The sequence below is a fragment of the Humulus lupulus genome, chromosome 7, assembly GCF_963169125.1.
Source record: "Humulus lupulus chromosome 7, drHumLupu1.1, whole genome shotgun sequence".
Lineage (NCBI taxonomy): Eukaryota > Viridiplantae > Streptophyta > Magnoliopsida > Rosales > Cannabaceae > Humulus > Humulus lupulus.
The window spans coordinates 49,246,667-49,262,640 of record NC_084799.1 but is presented as its reverse complement, the minus strand read 5'-3'; the positions used below and the strand labels follow the sequence as shown (position 1 = coordinate 49,262,640).

The window sequence follows — 15,974 nt, the reverse complement described above, 5'->3', positions numbered from 1 at the left end:
GTTAAGCTTGATGATTTTGGGTGTTTAAATGGTTTAGAATATGATTAAAATAATGTTTTTGGATGCTTAAATAATTTTGCAAGTGCTATGATGTTTTAAGAAATTAATTGGAAATTTTAATATACATTAAAATGATATTTTCACTCAAGTAAATACCTACAATTTTTTATATATATTTTTAGAAAAAATATGCGTTTTTAAAAATAAAATTAGTGATTTTGAGGGTATATATTGTTGCTGAAATTTTAGTAAAAATGAGAAGTTGTATTTTTAAATAAAGGGAATTTTGTGTGTATGTTGAAATAAATTAATACCCTAAATTATAAAAATATTAAAAATGGTATTTTTAATATAACCATGATTGTTCATTTTAATAGATATGATTTTTCTTTATTTTAATTAAGAAAAAAATATTTAGATTAATTCAGTTGTGATTTTTTTTAATAAATTAAATAGTGGCTGAAAGTTTAGTTAAAATATTTTAAAAATAATTATTGGATTATCACTTATCAATTTATTATACTTAAAATTAAGCCTTAAAATAATACAAGTAAAATATATTTTTCCACACCTAAAAAAATTTATATTTTTCTCACACTAAGTTTGTAATTTTATTAAATTGGATTAAATTGTTATTTTATGAGGAAACATGCTAATTATAAATATTTTAAATAATTTCTAGCATTTATTATTTCTATGTGATTTAACAATAATAAATGGAATTTTTTATTTTTAAATGGCTAAATAAGTTATTTTTATGAAATAAAAATAATGTAACGACCCATTATTTTTATGAAATAATGAAATAAAAATAAAAATAATTTCTAGACCTTGGACCATTAATAACTACTATACTTACTCATAAGAAAACGTACATATGAAAACATCATAACTTTATTAGATAAAGAATAAGGTTTGAATACATAAAAATGTGTTTAGGATATGGGATCCCATTGTTTTAAAAATAAAAACATAACATGATCTAAATAAATCAATTACAAAACTAAGTGCGGAAAAATACATAGAAATATGATTTAAAGACTTAAAGACTTCATCCCTCTAATCGAACGCTCAGTCCATCGATTCCATCCAGCCTCAATACACAACCCCCAAGCTGCTAAGAACCTTTCCGCTGCCATAGCTATTTTCCTGCACATATAAACATAAAGGAATGAGCATAATGCCCAACAAGGAAAATCTAACAACATAAATTATATTCATAAAATTCCTATCATATGCTAAAAACATGTCATAACATATACCGTAAGCGTATCATAAACATATGTCATATATACTATAATGGTCATTGCTACTACTTGGGGCTTGTTAACTAATCAAGTCATATGCCCATTAGATTTGTGGGGCTTGCTAGCTAAGCAAGTCATATGCCCATAAATTTATTGGGGCTTGTTAGCTATACAAGTCATATGCCCAAGTCTATCAACATACATAATATAACATTTCATAACACAACATAAGATAACATATAAAACCCTATCCTATTTTCCTTACCAATATACCGGGATATCAGAACAGTATCGGGACTTTGGAACACTCCTAAAACCCATAATAGAAAGGTGAGTATACTGAAGAAAAAGGATGAAATGAACGAACTATACCATCGAAAAGATACTTACCAAGAACAATCTTACGTTCAAGATCTTAGATTCCTAACCAAGATAGAGAATATGAGTTAGGATTTGAGTAGAAAAACTATAAGAATAACACAGAAAGGAACTAGAAGAAGGAATACCTCGAATGCTTCTATAACCGAACTACACCTCGAACCAAAATATACTATACTTCCCGAGTGTTTATTAAGCTTATAAGGATAAAGCTTATAACCCCAACCCCAGTGTTTATCACTCTAAAATAACCTAGCAGCTTGTAGACTCTGAGCTTAGCTTGATGAATGAATAAATGGCTGGGTACTAGGTCCTATTTATAGAGTTCAAGAATGAAAAGATCTTTATTTAGCTTGAATAAAATAATGGCTTCTTAATTGAAAATCTTTGAATAATCGTTCAGCAGAGGCAGAAGACTCGGTCAAAAAGATTATGGACTTATCAAGAGGTTAAAGAATAAATTAAGCTCGATTTAAAAAACATTCAAAAATATGGCACTACAGCCGATATATCACCCCTAGTGCTGCGATATATCGGCATACGCTGAAATATTATACACGTAATTGCACTTTTTCAGCCTAATTTGAATTGAGTAAACAACCTTGACTAAGTCCTCTAACGATTTCAAAGCTGATGGCAAACTACTCTTAATAAATTTATCCCTCAAAATACTTAATTATTCATTAAACATACATATGACAAGTGTCATTTCCTTATTGGGCTTATCTAAACCTTATATTATAATAAATATCACCTTCATAATCAGTCATATTAATTAAATCTTAGGTTATAATTAATATTCTTAAACTATAGGTTAAACTTATAAAATCTACAAGTGGTGCTACGAGTGTCCAACTAAATCCCGGTCTGAACCAAAATCCACAGTCATAAAAAAAATACTACAACTATTACTATTGCTACTACTATCTAACTAGCTAAGTAAAGTTCTTGGACTCTACAAATAATGTTTTAGAGGTTTAATCAACTTAGAAATTTTAAAGAGATAAATAATGGTAATAAAAGTATGTTACTAAATCATTATTTTTAAAACGATAGAAATAAGCGCGTAGGCATTATCGTTTTTAACGTCACTTTTTAACAATGTTCCCACGTATGCATGTCGCATGCAATTTCACTTTTACGTTAAAAAATGTGTCTAATATTCAACCATATGATTTTTATTTAAAAACCATGCATGTAACATAGGTGTAATTTGCATTATTCTTTTCATGATTTTATGTGTAATTATGCCTATTTGGAAATTATGAGTAGATTTCACCATGTGTGCATGGCCCATGTACATGTGACAATCAGAATCCCGTGATCCGTAAGGGGAAAGATCGGGTAAAGCTGTGCAATCCCACACCGCCTGGGGAAGGTCAAGTGTGATGATTCTAAGACTGTGTAGGTATGGGACTACACAGTTGAAGAGGGCTTGAATGGATTGATGGGTACTACCTATATCAACAAGATGCATCTTCTTTTCGGTAGCCCATCACTTGAGAACTCCAAAATTAAGTGTGCTTGACCTGGAGTAATCTCAAGATGGGTGACCTCCTGGGAAGTCTTCCCAGGAAGCGCGCGAGTGAGGACAAGCACGCTGGAAAGACTCGTGTTGGTTTGTAGGGCCAGTCGTCATTCCAGGAAGTAGCCATAGTGACGTGGGGCGTCACAGTACACATGGGATATATGAGTTGGGCACAAGAAAGTCTTATGTGATGCTAAATGATGTTATTTGATTATGGTATAGGCTCGATGTGAAGTTTGTCAGTTTTGCTTTGCTTTGACCTGAGGTAAGGAAGTTAGATAGAATTCAATTTGTTTATGTTGTGAATGGTAAAGTTGGCTTGCATGAATAAGAATGTTATGTATGATGATACTTTTGTGATATGAATTATGAAATACTATTTTTGTGTTGACATGACTGGATTGTATGTCATTTGAGTGCTTTATGTTATGTAATGGTTGTTAGTAGGATGAATGCGACACAACAAAAAGGGGTTACAAAGGATGAGAAGACATAACCCGAGTTACTAAGGATATGAAAACGTAACTCATAGGGCGGACGCACCGAGGTTATTCAAGGACTAGAGATCCTGTTTACCTCAAGATGTGACATGGACAAGTTAGCGGACCATTTTCACAACTATGTATATGATGATTGTTGTAACGCCCTACTTCCTTAGAGCTGTTACTAAGTGAGTTTAAACGTGCAATTAACTCACTAATTGAGGTTTTAGGATAAAAGTGTGGCTAAATTGTAATAAAAATCATATAATTAGAAAATGTAATCATTCATTGAAATTATAAAGCGTTATACATTTGGGATCCCAAAATACTGTTTAGAAATATTTATAACTCAAAATATGATTAAAGTCGACTAAACGGCAAAATTAGGTTTAATACAAATCATCTCCCAAAAATACCCCTAGCAATGGCAGCCAGGCAAGCTGAACATGTACATGTCGCTTCACGCTCTCTGTAATCATGGTTGGTCGACCTTTCCCTTGCCCTTACCTTCACCATAGAGCACCCGTGAGCCGAATCCCAGCAAGAAAACTTCACACAAGCAATCAACATATGCATAACTATCAATCAACATATAACAAAGCAGCCGACAGGCTAAACACATAGCGACCAAGCCGTCCAAGGCGCTTTCCTAGGCCCTGGGTTCGCGGTCTTCACAGTGAGGATCACCCAGGCATCTGAGAAAGGTCTCACCCTAGCGACTTGCACTCCGCATGATTAACGCCACTCCCAGCCCCTTGCCGTACTCGGCCTTGCACTCGACGTGCCTAACGCCATTCCCAGCCCCTTGCTGTACCCGACTCACTGCCGTTCTCTGCCTTCGCCATTCCCAGCCCTTGCCGTTCATTCAAAAATATGCAACACATAGCATAAATTTAACAAATACTTAAACAAATACAAGCTTAATCAATAGGGCTATGCCCTGCAACACAATCAAATAGGGTCGTGCCCTGCAATACAAACTATAGGGTCTCGCCCTGCTCTACAGTTACAACAGTCCTCTAACCCGAGCCTTGAAGAAATCCTAGTCACAACGCATAAGTAAAACTCAACTATCACGTTGTAATCCATTAAATAGTTTTGAGACATAATTCTAACCTCCGGGACCTTTGTTTATACCAAACTGGGAAGTAGAAACCTTCCCGAGCCCCAACGTTCAAGTTCCCAAGCTAAAAACCCTCAAAAAGCCAAAATCATGCTTTTGGGTCGTGGCTCAACCTCCCTTAAGTGCCGCGATGCACCCCAAAACAGAGGCAAAATGCCTCACATCTGACAGACTTTGGCCGCGACACCCAAACTTGCGCCGCGTTGCCCAAACTTGCGCTGTGGCGCCTAGGAAATTTTCCCGAAGTCCCGTGGCCTATAAACTCAAGCGGGCCACGGCGCTAATGAACAGGGCCGCGGTGCGAGCTCGGAACCCAGAAATTCTATGCAAACTATACGAGCCAATTCCTATAAAATCAACCCAAACCAATACTTAAACTTAGAATTCAGCCCCAAACCACTTATACCAAACTAACAGCAGTACATAAACTTAAAGAAACCAAACAAAATCCTACTACAATCCAAGTTCAATTATCTAAGTTCTAATCCCTTAAACTCCAACAAAACAGTGGAATTACAACAACAAACAAGTTTTGATTCTTACCTTGTTGATGATTTCAACTTAGCCAGCTTCAAATCTCCTCCTAACTCTGATCCCTCATTCCACAAGCTTGCAAACCACTAAATCCTCAGCCCAAATCTTCAAGTTTCCTAAACAATTCACAAACACACGAGAGAGAGAGAGAGAGTTACATGTGAGAGAGAAAGAGAGTTCCTTCTGATTTTTTCTAACCCCTTCTAGAAACACAGCTGCCTAGACATAAATCTACCCCTTAGCCAAAATGTCTAAAATAGCCCTTTAACTTATCCTTAAACCTTAAGTTACCCAAGGGCAATTCAGTCATTTGTCATACCCCATTAAGTCCTCGAGTATTCTTATAAATACCCATTAATCCCGACATGTCCAAATCATTATCAAATTACCACCCGTTACTCCATAAATCCCAAACTCATTTTACGTTCCCAAAATACCCTAGGCTCCTCCCGAGTAGGGTATTTGACCCCGTTGTGGCTTTCTAGCTAAACTGCTCCCTAGGGCTGTCTTGGATCGTGCATCACAAATATATCTCCACTCACGTGTGGTATCAATAATATAATACATAAATATTACATTTATGCACTCAACGGGCTAAAATTACAAACTGTAGAGTCCCAGAATGTTTACTTAGTTAGCTAGTTAGTAGTAGTTGTAGTATTTTAGATTTCATGGATTTTGGTTCAAACTAGGACTTAGTTGGAAACTCATACACTACAAGAAAAAAATTACTTTCAATAAGACCAAAAAAGTATTATCAAACATATACCATAACACTTTTTGATGTGTTAAGGAAAGCGGTATTATAGTAGGTCGGAGCACTTTGCATAACACTTTTCCATAGTTATAGACATGTGTTATGGTATAGCCTATGATAACATTTTTGTTGTGTTATTTTAATAGTTAGATAAGTATTTCATTATGCTATTTATAAATAGATTATATAACACTTTTTTGTACTTATAAAGTAGTGTTATGATACACTTTATAATAACACACTTTCTACATTATAGAAAATAGTTTGCATAACATAATTTTATGCTTATAAACCAGTGTTATTGTAAAACATAAAATAACACTTTTTTTTTGTATTATTCTAATATTTGAATAAGCTTGAATTATTATTATATAAACATGCACATTATAATTATTTTTTATTGCTTTAATTCAAACACACTTCATTTAATATACTTAAGACACCCTTAACATTGTACATATATATTTTTTAGTACCAATTATATGGTTCATAACACATATAACCAAATAATTGTGTCACAATACATTCAAGATTATCTAAAAAACAATCTAAAAGTCTTAAGATATTCAACACTGCCTAATTAACATAAACAAAACATTCTCACAGCAGTCAACAAAATAGTCTTAAACAGTTGCATATTCAAAAGTAAAAGTAGGAATTCATGATCTTCCAAATGTCAGCACACCAAAACCTTCCAAATCAGATTTTCTTTTGCACTTCACTTGTTGAATCGTGTAAATAAAACATAAAGAAAAACTAATGAGGTCATGAAATATCATATCATTCATAGTGAGAGACAGAGAATATGATAGTTATATGGAAACTGAAATCACCCTATTCATAATTACTACCAAGCTGAAAAGTATCACAATATATAAAGTGTGGTTATGAGGGAAATGTATAAATTTCATGATCAAAATCATAATCAAAGTGTCCAACTAAGATACAGATAATAATCATGATCAAATTATATTCCCATTTATAAACGCAGAAAATAACTATCAGATCATAAGAATGAAATGTTAACAACAATACATCAAATATCCACGTATTTAGCTGGGCCTATCTAGAAGTTTAGACCAATTTGATAAAAGACAGTATACGAAATCCTAAATCCTAAACATTGTAATAAACTGGCTGCCGGCCGGTACTATTTAACCAGAATAAATACCGATATAATTAGTTTTTATACTACAGCTAGTGTATCTTAAGATATATACACGTGTAAAAGCTGATAAATTCGACCATTTAGCAAATAAAATTCATAAGATGACTGTTTAGCTATTAATAAAAAAATATATACAACAAACATGGTGCACCTGCCGAATAAAACCATGTGGTTAAACATACCTCGGCATTAAGCTGCATCTCTCCATTGTTATCTGCAATAGGAGATGTGTCATGTGCCTTCAACCACTCAATACATTCCTCTAATCCATCTGAATCTTTTTCATCATTGTCAGAAGCACCACTAGAGAAGCCCAGAACCTGAGCGATATAAGAAACATGTAATGTAGGCCGATAAGATCGAGATATGCAACACACTGCCTTAAACCGCATCTTTTCAACATATAGATCTGCATAAATTTTACATACTGTTATATGAAAACGATCATTCTTTAATAATTATTTTTATTAAAATGGAGAGTGACTTAATCAAAACTCACCCATCAGGCAAGTGTTCAAATTTGGTGCTGTTTTGAAGAGCCTAAAGAACATAACATAGTTTCCAGAAGTGACAGCTGCCCGAACTGCAAGAGTGTACCTTACTACATTATCTCTTTTAGCTTCACTTGATAATCTGAACTCAATTTCTCAACAAAGATTGAAGGTCAATACAAGTGTTTCAACATAGTAAAAGGATAGTACATAGCGAACAAAATTTCCTCCAATCATAACTGACCTCGACATAGATGATACAAGATCTCTGTTGTTACTAGAGTGCAAGATAACACATAGTAAGTTGTATTCAGCAAACTCCATGTGGCATCCCTCAATTCCTTCAGCATAAAGGGATTGCAGCTGAGATTGGCACTGAAATTGCATAAAAGAGTTCATAGAGAATGTAACTATGTAACTTGTGAAGATATGTGGTTACTTTATTTAAAATAAATAAATAAATATCATTTGTACAAAAGGAGGTGCATGAAACAATATCCCAAATAATATCATAATTACAACCAATAGTGATAACATGTGGAGTAAAACCCATCCCAGCAGAACCAGATAGCCATTCACCTAGCAAAAATAATCAACATTGAATATCACACATACCAAGTGATATATAAAAAAATATATTTACTAAACCTTTGTAGTTTAGAACTAAATTATAATAAAATATATGCCCACGGCTATTTCATTACTAGAGGTTATAATGAGCAACAAAATCACAAACATAAAATTATTGAGAACAAAATTGCCCAGTAGTATATGCTATATATATATAGATGAATATAAGAGAAAAAAGCATATAAATGTACACGTTTACAAACAAAAATAAGTTAAAGATGTACCAAATTTTCAGCAGTCATTTTTCTGCTGTCTGATTTTGAAAGCTTTATTAGATGCTGCTATGAACAACCAAATTAACAAAGACTTTACAAGAAGAGCATCTTTGAATCTTTCAAAACATGCTTATATACAACCATATACTCCTGGAGTCCCAATCAAATCTACCTACAAAAACTCTCCACTAAAAGATCACCCTATGCAGAGAATGCTGGTAACTTTTTCCAACACCCTCCCCTCATTACCTTCCTCCAAGTCCCTATCAGATTTATTATCTAAAATTACAAATTAACATTAGAAGCAGAATCCTACAACGCATAGTTTTGTTTATTCAACATTTGAACATATTTTTGCTATGTACGTCGCAACAAGTCATGATCAAGCACAAAACAAAACTCAAATTTTCTATCAGAAATGTACCAAGAGAAGCTAATTGTTGCTTCTTCCCAGTCCCTTTTGTTCATCCCCTACTGCGCTTCTGGGTTGGTGATGCCATTCCAGAATTGGTATCGGGAGAAGGAGATAGTTGCAAGGATACAGATCCATCAGGTCCGTATTTCCTAGGCCTTCCACTTTTCCTTTTAATTTGCTCATTTGATGACATCATAGCTTGTCCACCACCCACATTGACACCATGGGAGGACATAGCCGAAGGAGGTTCTGCTGGTAGTGTTGATCCCATAGTACTGCCTCCCATATTGGACTGATACGACGCATTTGGATTCGAAAATTGATGAATGCCTGGTGATCCATGAAGCTCAGGCTATCCTCCAGAACCAGGGACAGCTATTCCTCTCTGAGTATAGTAAGATGCAGACCCAGATAATGCCATAGGATCTCTTCGATCCATGCATTTACTTTTGAAAGCTTACAAATCTTTTGAAAGAAACTTGGAATTACTCCTCTCTATTCTACTGTTTACAACAGTGGTAAACTCTACAAAGAAAAGTGATATCAAAATAATGTGAACTGACTTAGTGTATACTAAACAAGGTCTCTTCAAGATACTAATAAACTAGAAGTCGTTCATGACTTCAAAATTTAAAAAAGACAAGCAATGTGCTTTGTGAAATTATACTTCATTATTCATTCCACTACATATTACTCTTTCCACTACATATTACTCTTTCCAAACGATGTTTTCCCTCAACCTAGAGCCAAACACAAAAACAGAGAAGAGAAAGAAAGAAAAAAAAATCAGAATGAGAAGAGATACATACCGTCGTGCCTACCTTCGCTGAGCCCTTCGGATACGTCGAGCTCTAACCTTATTTTGCTAACCAAAAATGCTAACTTGCTTTGCCACCAACAGTATATAAGTATATATGCATTATATATTTACATATTTATCTATATATATATATCAATCAAAGTTCATTCCTGAAAATCTATTACAATGAAATAATAATTAAGCATAAAAAAAAAAAGATAAAGCTGAATTATGTTAACTCCAAAAAAAATCCTAACAACAAAAACCATCTCAAATTGAAAATTCAAATAAAACATGAGAAAAGAGAACTAATTAAAAAGGAAGATTGGTGAATAAAAAAACATTCGAATATGTTTTCACAAGAAGAATATAAGAAAAGCACACTCACAAGTCAATGTGGAGCAAAGAAATCAAAGGAACACAGACACAAACACTTGATACTATATTGAGGATTAGCACGCAGACAAAAAGATTTGAATGCTTAGTTAATCATTTCAATGTAAACAAAGAAAAAAAGACTTATTCCACAAACTGTCATGTGTATAAGGAAAATTATTCAAGTGAAATCAAGAAACTCACCCAAACCATGAGATCATACATAAGCATACAAACAACAAAAATAAAACACAGAAAGATTTTTGAAACTAATTCATATTACTCCATACTACTACAGTCCATATAAATTACAAAATTATACGGTATAACCTTGCATAAACTTCCCACTGTCTCATTTTGGATGGAGATCTTCTAGCAATAGTAGTGGATGGAGAGTTTCTAGCAGGTATTGCTGCATAAGCTTTTAGTCAAAATCCTTTCCACCTTTTCTATATTGCATTCAATTTTACAAGACATGTTACTATTTATAGTTGAATCAGAAAGTATAATCTTTGATAACAAACAAAAAATGAGTAGAAATAACATTTATAAGGTAAGTTAAAAAATGTACTTATTATTCCATCTTCAAACCAAATATAGACCCTATTTCCCAACATAATGTGTTTAAGTTGTTCCAATTCCAATCCTCGCCACGTAATTGTTTGCTTAGCTTCTTTAGCATCTACATTATACAAGGATAAACAACATAAGATAGAATTTATAATGAAAATAACATATAACACATCTCTTGTAAGACTAAAATTAGAGTATGGATGTTCATCTCTTGTAATTTTCCAAACTAAAAAGCATACTTTCTGTCTTAATTATAGAATGAATCATCGACAATAATTAGCAGCTAGGCCAATCATCCTTGTAAAGTATCAGTACTAAAAAGAGAGCTCATAATCAATAATTAGACTATAAAATTGCTGTAAAATAAATAATTATACAATAAAGTTAATGAAAAATCCAAAAACTTACACAAACACAAAAATGAACACAACCCAAATAATATGCTAAAGTTGTAGCCTATAATCAATAAGACAAAGGACAAAAACATCAAAATAAATTATAATGAAACCCACTATGCAAAACAACTATGAACACAATTGTCATTCTATGGGGTATTTTCTCAAACACATTTTTTGCATTAAAGTTAAAGAAAAATAAATAAATAAATAAAAAATAAGGTGAAACCAAATGATCCTTCCCAAAGCTTTGCTGACAATTAAGATAAAACCAATATAGATTAAGAATTAAAATCGTTGCTCACCTTTACTAGGAGACATCATTGTGGATGACACACAACAAATCCCATGTTGCAGTAAGATGTTGAAAAATAAGCTACAACCATATTTCCATGATGCTAGCAACAAAACTTCCATAGTCTTAATAGTCAAATGATAAAATCAAAGTCAAGTATACTTCCATAAGTAACCATCCATATATAACGTTACAAACAAGGAAAATCTAAAGGACTATTATTAATTAAAACTGCCATATTCAAATAATTTAAAATATGAACCTAAACTTGTATCAAAGTAAGAACAAAATTAGTGAGGAAAGAAAGGTGCGAACAGGGAATAGAGAGGATAGAATCACCTTGCTAATTTATTTATATATACACAATATATTATAGTGATACACGACCCAATGACTCTATAAAAAAATCAGTGTGTATAAAAAGATTAGCAGGTTTGATATAAGAAATAGAGTAAACGATAAACACCCATAAGGCGTGAGAGTTGTAACCTTTCAATACAAATGCTTGGACTCGGAAGGGGGCCCGATAGCAGAAGGCGTATAGAAAAACCCATCTTCACTCACTACCAAATCAAGTAGATCTGAAAATAAAAACTCAAAATAATGAATCCCTTTAAAATTTGTGTATGACGCAGTGCTCAATAAATTTAAGAGGTTGACAAAGATCATGTTAGAACTTAGAACTGATTCAGAACAACAATTTCATTGATTATATTTAAAAAAAAATAAAAAAAGAAAAAAGCTCAATCATAATATTTCCCAAATCCATATATGAATAAGAAAAAAATTAAATTACATATATATAAAGAAAAATAATGCTTTCTTATGAAAATTAAGGAAAATCATACCTAAGAGAAAGAGAATCATGTACATTTGAAAAGAAAAAAAAACATTAATATAGAAAAAATAAATTGAAAAAAAGAAGTTAAGAAATATATAAAAGAAGATGGCTACTCATTGTTGGGTTTTCAGAGAAATAGATAGAAAGAACCACCACTCACTAGTCTTTTATTGGATCGAATAGAAAATGCAATTGATCCACCAAGTAACTCAGTTAAATAAATTAGACAGTCGGAGTGCAATACCGAAATTGATTAATATATGCACGGAACATTTATCAAAACAGAACAACATTAAGAATTACCTATCGGTGAGTTTAATAGGAGTTACCAATACAACAATAGACCTATTCCAGTCATCTAGTGTATCGCAAGAGGCAAGAAATTAACTTTCAGTAACAAAGACATGGAAAAAGTGAAGCTTGTTGCCCTTCGTCCATGTTTCCATGGCCCATCCTTGAGATAAGAAGTAGAAAGACGTCACCATTGCAATAAGCCCACCAATCTGATAAAATAAATGTCAGTAAAAATATTAAGATAATCTTATATTTTAATGACATTGCATTGACAACAAGTCACCATACTTGATCTGGTACGTCACTTCCTCCTGCAGTACCAGAATGTGAACCCAAAATCTATCTTACGGCAACCAATCCAGTGGTTTATGTTTTAATATTCAAGCAATCTCACATAGCTAGAAAAGAGCCCATGCACTAGCGTTACATTTTAATTGGTTAATTACTTAAGAGAAGAATGATGTAGTTTTCCCTTGGTTAAAAAATATTCTTGATTAAAATTTGCTCAAGGTTCATGATATGACATGATCAATATATAGTATCACAAAAATATCAGCTGGCGGTCTAAGAAAGTCACCCACAGACAACCAAGCACATACAAAAGAGGACTACCTTTTTCCAAACATGTCTTCTCCTCCCATATAGCAGTGCAGACAATACTCCAAGGACAGCACCAGCATACTCTGCTAGTATAGCTCTCAAATAATATAGAAAGAGAAGTATGGAATCAGTTCCGAATACAAAGGATATAAACCAGTAAAGAGTAGTAATTTGATATTCTTAAACTTTTTTCTTGTCACTATCAAAGGAGCTATGCCAATTCAAATATAAGATTTGCACTTGTGCTCAAACTAAAAGTAATACTCCAGGGAGTGATTGTTTTCAAACTTGTGTTTGTTTGCATAAATCACTTTGCTGTAAAGATAATATTTATGGCATTGTCATCAAGGCTATTAAAAACTACAGTTAATATCATTTACAGCGTAAAATTTAATCATACGCTATTGTAATTAAAAAATGTGGCAACTAACATCACACTTCTGTTAGTTTAAATAGATGATAAGAACAGCCACATGAAATGGTAGCATGAAATTTTTTTCGAGATGAAACCTTTTCCCCATAAAACGAAGTATAAAGCCGTTATGCCAACATTTATTATAGACGGTACTACCTGGAAAACAATAAATATACTAAGATATATGTACAACAACAATCATATAAGCTGATATTCTTTCATGCATATTCTAATAAAGGTAACAAATTCAAAGAACCTGTGTATTTGAGAGCAGTCTACCCTTCCAAGGCTTTTGCAAAATAAGAAATAGGATGGATGATGGGACCAGACAAGTGAAGAGAAAAAGAACAACAGAAGCGTCTGTGTGAGACAAGTATCGATACAGAGAATAAATTGACCATATTCTCATGAAATTGCAAATAATATGAACAATTTGCATGGGGGTGTGCCTACAATAATATGAGTTCAACCATTAAAAGCCTCTCAAATCTCCACATGACACTTCCTAATCTCATTTCTTCAATTAAGAATCGTATATGAAATTAAATTGAAACAAATCAACTTGTATAAATTAATAACAAAAATGGGTTTTTGTTTCCCTTACCTTCAAATCATTACTAGCAAAAAACACCTTCAGAACCACACTACGAATCAAAACCACATTAGCAGAGGAATCCTTACTGACAGCATCAAGAGACTCTATAAACCCTCTCAGAAAATCCCTCCCAATGACATTTCTCCTCTCAGGTCTGTTCAAATTCAACTCAATGATTCCTACCATCCAAACACATTTGGGGTTTTCCCCAAAACCCATAAATAAATAAAATCAACCAAACACATCAAAACTTAGTTATATATTATGTGTGTATATATATATATAATACTAGAATCAAAATCGGAAAGCCTGTAAAGCTGGGCGAGTTGAGACAGTGAGCGGTCCAAGATGAGAGTCCGATGAGTTTGGTAACAGCATGTTTGGGGATTAGATTGAGGAGTAGAGATCAGGCCAGTGACTGAAAATGGCTCAAACAGCCACTGCTTCTTGAAGCTGTAATGGGCGAGCGACCTTCTCAAGATCTTAGATAGATGAATGGGGGAGAACCTTCACAGGCGTGGTGAGCATCCAGTGGCGTGCATGAGGCAGCAGAGTAATTTGGGGGAAAATGAATTTTAGGGATTTGGGGAAATGAGAGAAATGAGGATTTGGGGAAACCCAAACGCACCTCTGCTGAGAAATGGGGATTTCAGTTTTGGGGTATTTAGAAAAGAAAATTGGGGCTCATTTTTTTTGGTGAGAGAAGAGGCGGGAGACATTTTAAGGTTCACGCCTTTAACACTTAAGCTAACAAAGTATAATACTTTTTCAATAGTATTATATTCATGTGTTTTGGAAAGTGATTTTTGGTGTAGTGATAGCAACAATTATGGATTTTATAAGTTTAACCTATAGTTTAAGAATATTAATTATAACATAAGGTTTGATTAATATTACTGCTCCTAGATATATTATTTATAATAACCTAAGGTTTAGATAGAGCCGATAAGAACATGACACTTGTCATAGGCATGATTATTAAGGAATTAAGTATTTTGATGCTAACATAAAGAAATAGAAGATTTAGTACCCACCAGAAACTGTTAGGGTCATTTTATGACTCAGTCGAAGCAGTTATCCCATTTAAATTATGCTAAAAAAGTGCAATTACGTGTTTAAAATATTCACGTATGTCGATATATCGCAGCATGGGAGGCGATATATCGCCTAACGAAAGATACAGAAAACACGTCGGCTTTGCACGAACGCACGAACGGAGGCTCGGGACTAAGGCAGAGCCGATATATCGCCATAGAGGGGGCGATATATCACCCTTAGTATGATAAGTTTTGAACTCTTCATTTTTTTTAATTTAAAAATAAGCCTTAACTACTTAGACCTGCCCCTGAACATTTTTAACTGAGTCTTAAGCCTCTGATTGACCAATATTCAAATATGTTCAATTAATATTCATTATTTTTATTCAAATAAAAAAGGGGTTAGTTTCACTCCTTAACTCTATAAATAGGACCTAGTACCCAGCCATTGCTCTCATTCTTCAAGCCGTGATCAGAGCCTCAAAGGGGCTAGTGTTACCATAGAGTGATAAACACTTGGGTTGGGATAGAAGCTTTATCATTCTTAAGCTTTATAAAACACTTGGGAAGTGAGGTTTAGTGTGATTTCAGAATTGAAGTTAGACCAATCCTTAAGGTCAACTAAGGTATTCCTATTCTTTAAGTCCAGTTCTTTAAAATTCTTTAGTTTTCTTTAGTTTCTTTATTCAGATCCTAACTTTTGTTATCGGTTCTTGATTAGGTTCTTGAAACTTAAGGTCTTTCTTGGTAAGCTTCTTCTTGAAGGTTTAGTTTCCACATTCATTCT

At 33.4% G+C, this 15,974-nt stretch overlaps 1 protein-coding gene across 28 annotated transcripts; it reads right to left on the bottom strand.

Annotated features, from left to right (window-relative positions):
* Window positions 1-873: 873 nt before the first annotated feature.
* On the bottom strand, window positions 874-14,875 carry LOC133792107 (SAC3 family protein A-like). Of its 28 annotated transcripts, none has more exons than XM_062230017.1 (11): window positions 14,160-14,875; window positions 13,812-14,004; window positions 13,153-13,235; window positions 12,550-12,749; window positions 11,416-11,986; window positions 10,714-10,824; window positions 10,473-10,591; window positions 7,953-8,083; window positions 7,717-7,800; window positions 7,400-7,626; window positions 1,165-4,488 (listed from the first exon to the last, which is right to left on the bottom strand). In XM_062230017.1, exons 7-11 carry the CDS (start codon window positions 10,496-10,498, stop codon window positions 4,348-4,350), a joined length of 609 nt encoding a protein of 202 aa, XP_062086001.1. In that variant the 5' UTR covers window positions 10,499-10,591; window positions 10,714-10,824; window positions 11,416-11,986; window positions 12,550-12,749; window positions 13,153-13,235; window positions 13,812-14,004; window positions 14,160-14,875; the 3' UTR covers window positions 1,165-4,347. The 28 variants fall into 28 exon arrangements, 18 of the variants coding, with proteins under 18 accessions (XP_062086015.1, XP_062086001.1, XP_062086003.1 ...); XM_062230019.1 differs by having other exon boundaries at window positions 13,153-13,226; XM_062230018.1 differs by having other exon boundaries at window positions 13,153-13,223.
* Window positions 14,876-15,974: the final 1,099 nt, after the last annotated feature.

What these genes read in the sequence shown, in the direction of transcription:
- LOC133792107 (XM_062230014.1), bottom strand. An exon ending in CTTGTATCATCTATGTCGAG is followed by an intron (nt 7,851 to 7,952) that starts GTCAGTTATGAT and finishes AATTGAGTTCAG; the next exon opens with ATTATCAAGTGAAGCTAAAA. An exon ending in AGATGCAGCTTAATGCCGAG is followed by an intron (nt 4,489 to 7,399) that starts GTATGTTTAACC and finishes ATGAACGGCAAG; the next exon opens with GGCTGGGAATGGCGAAGGCA.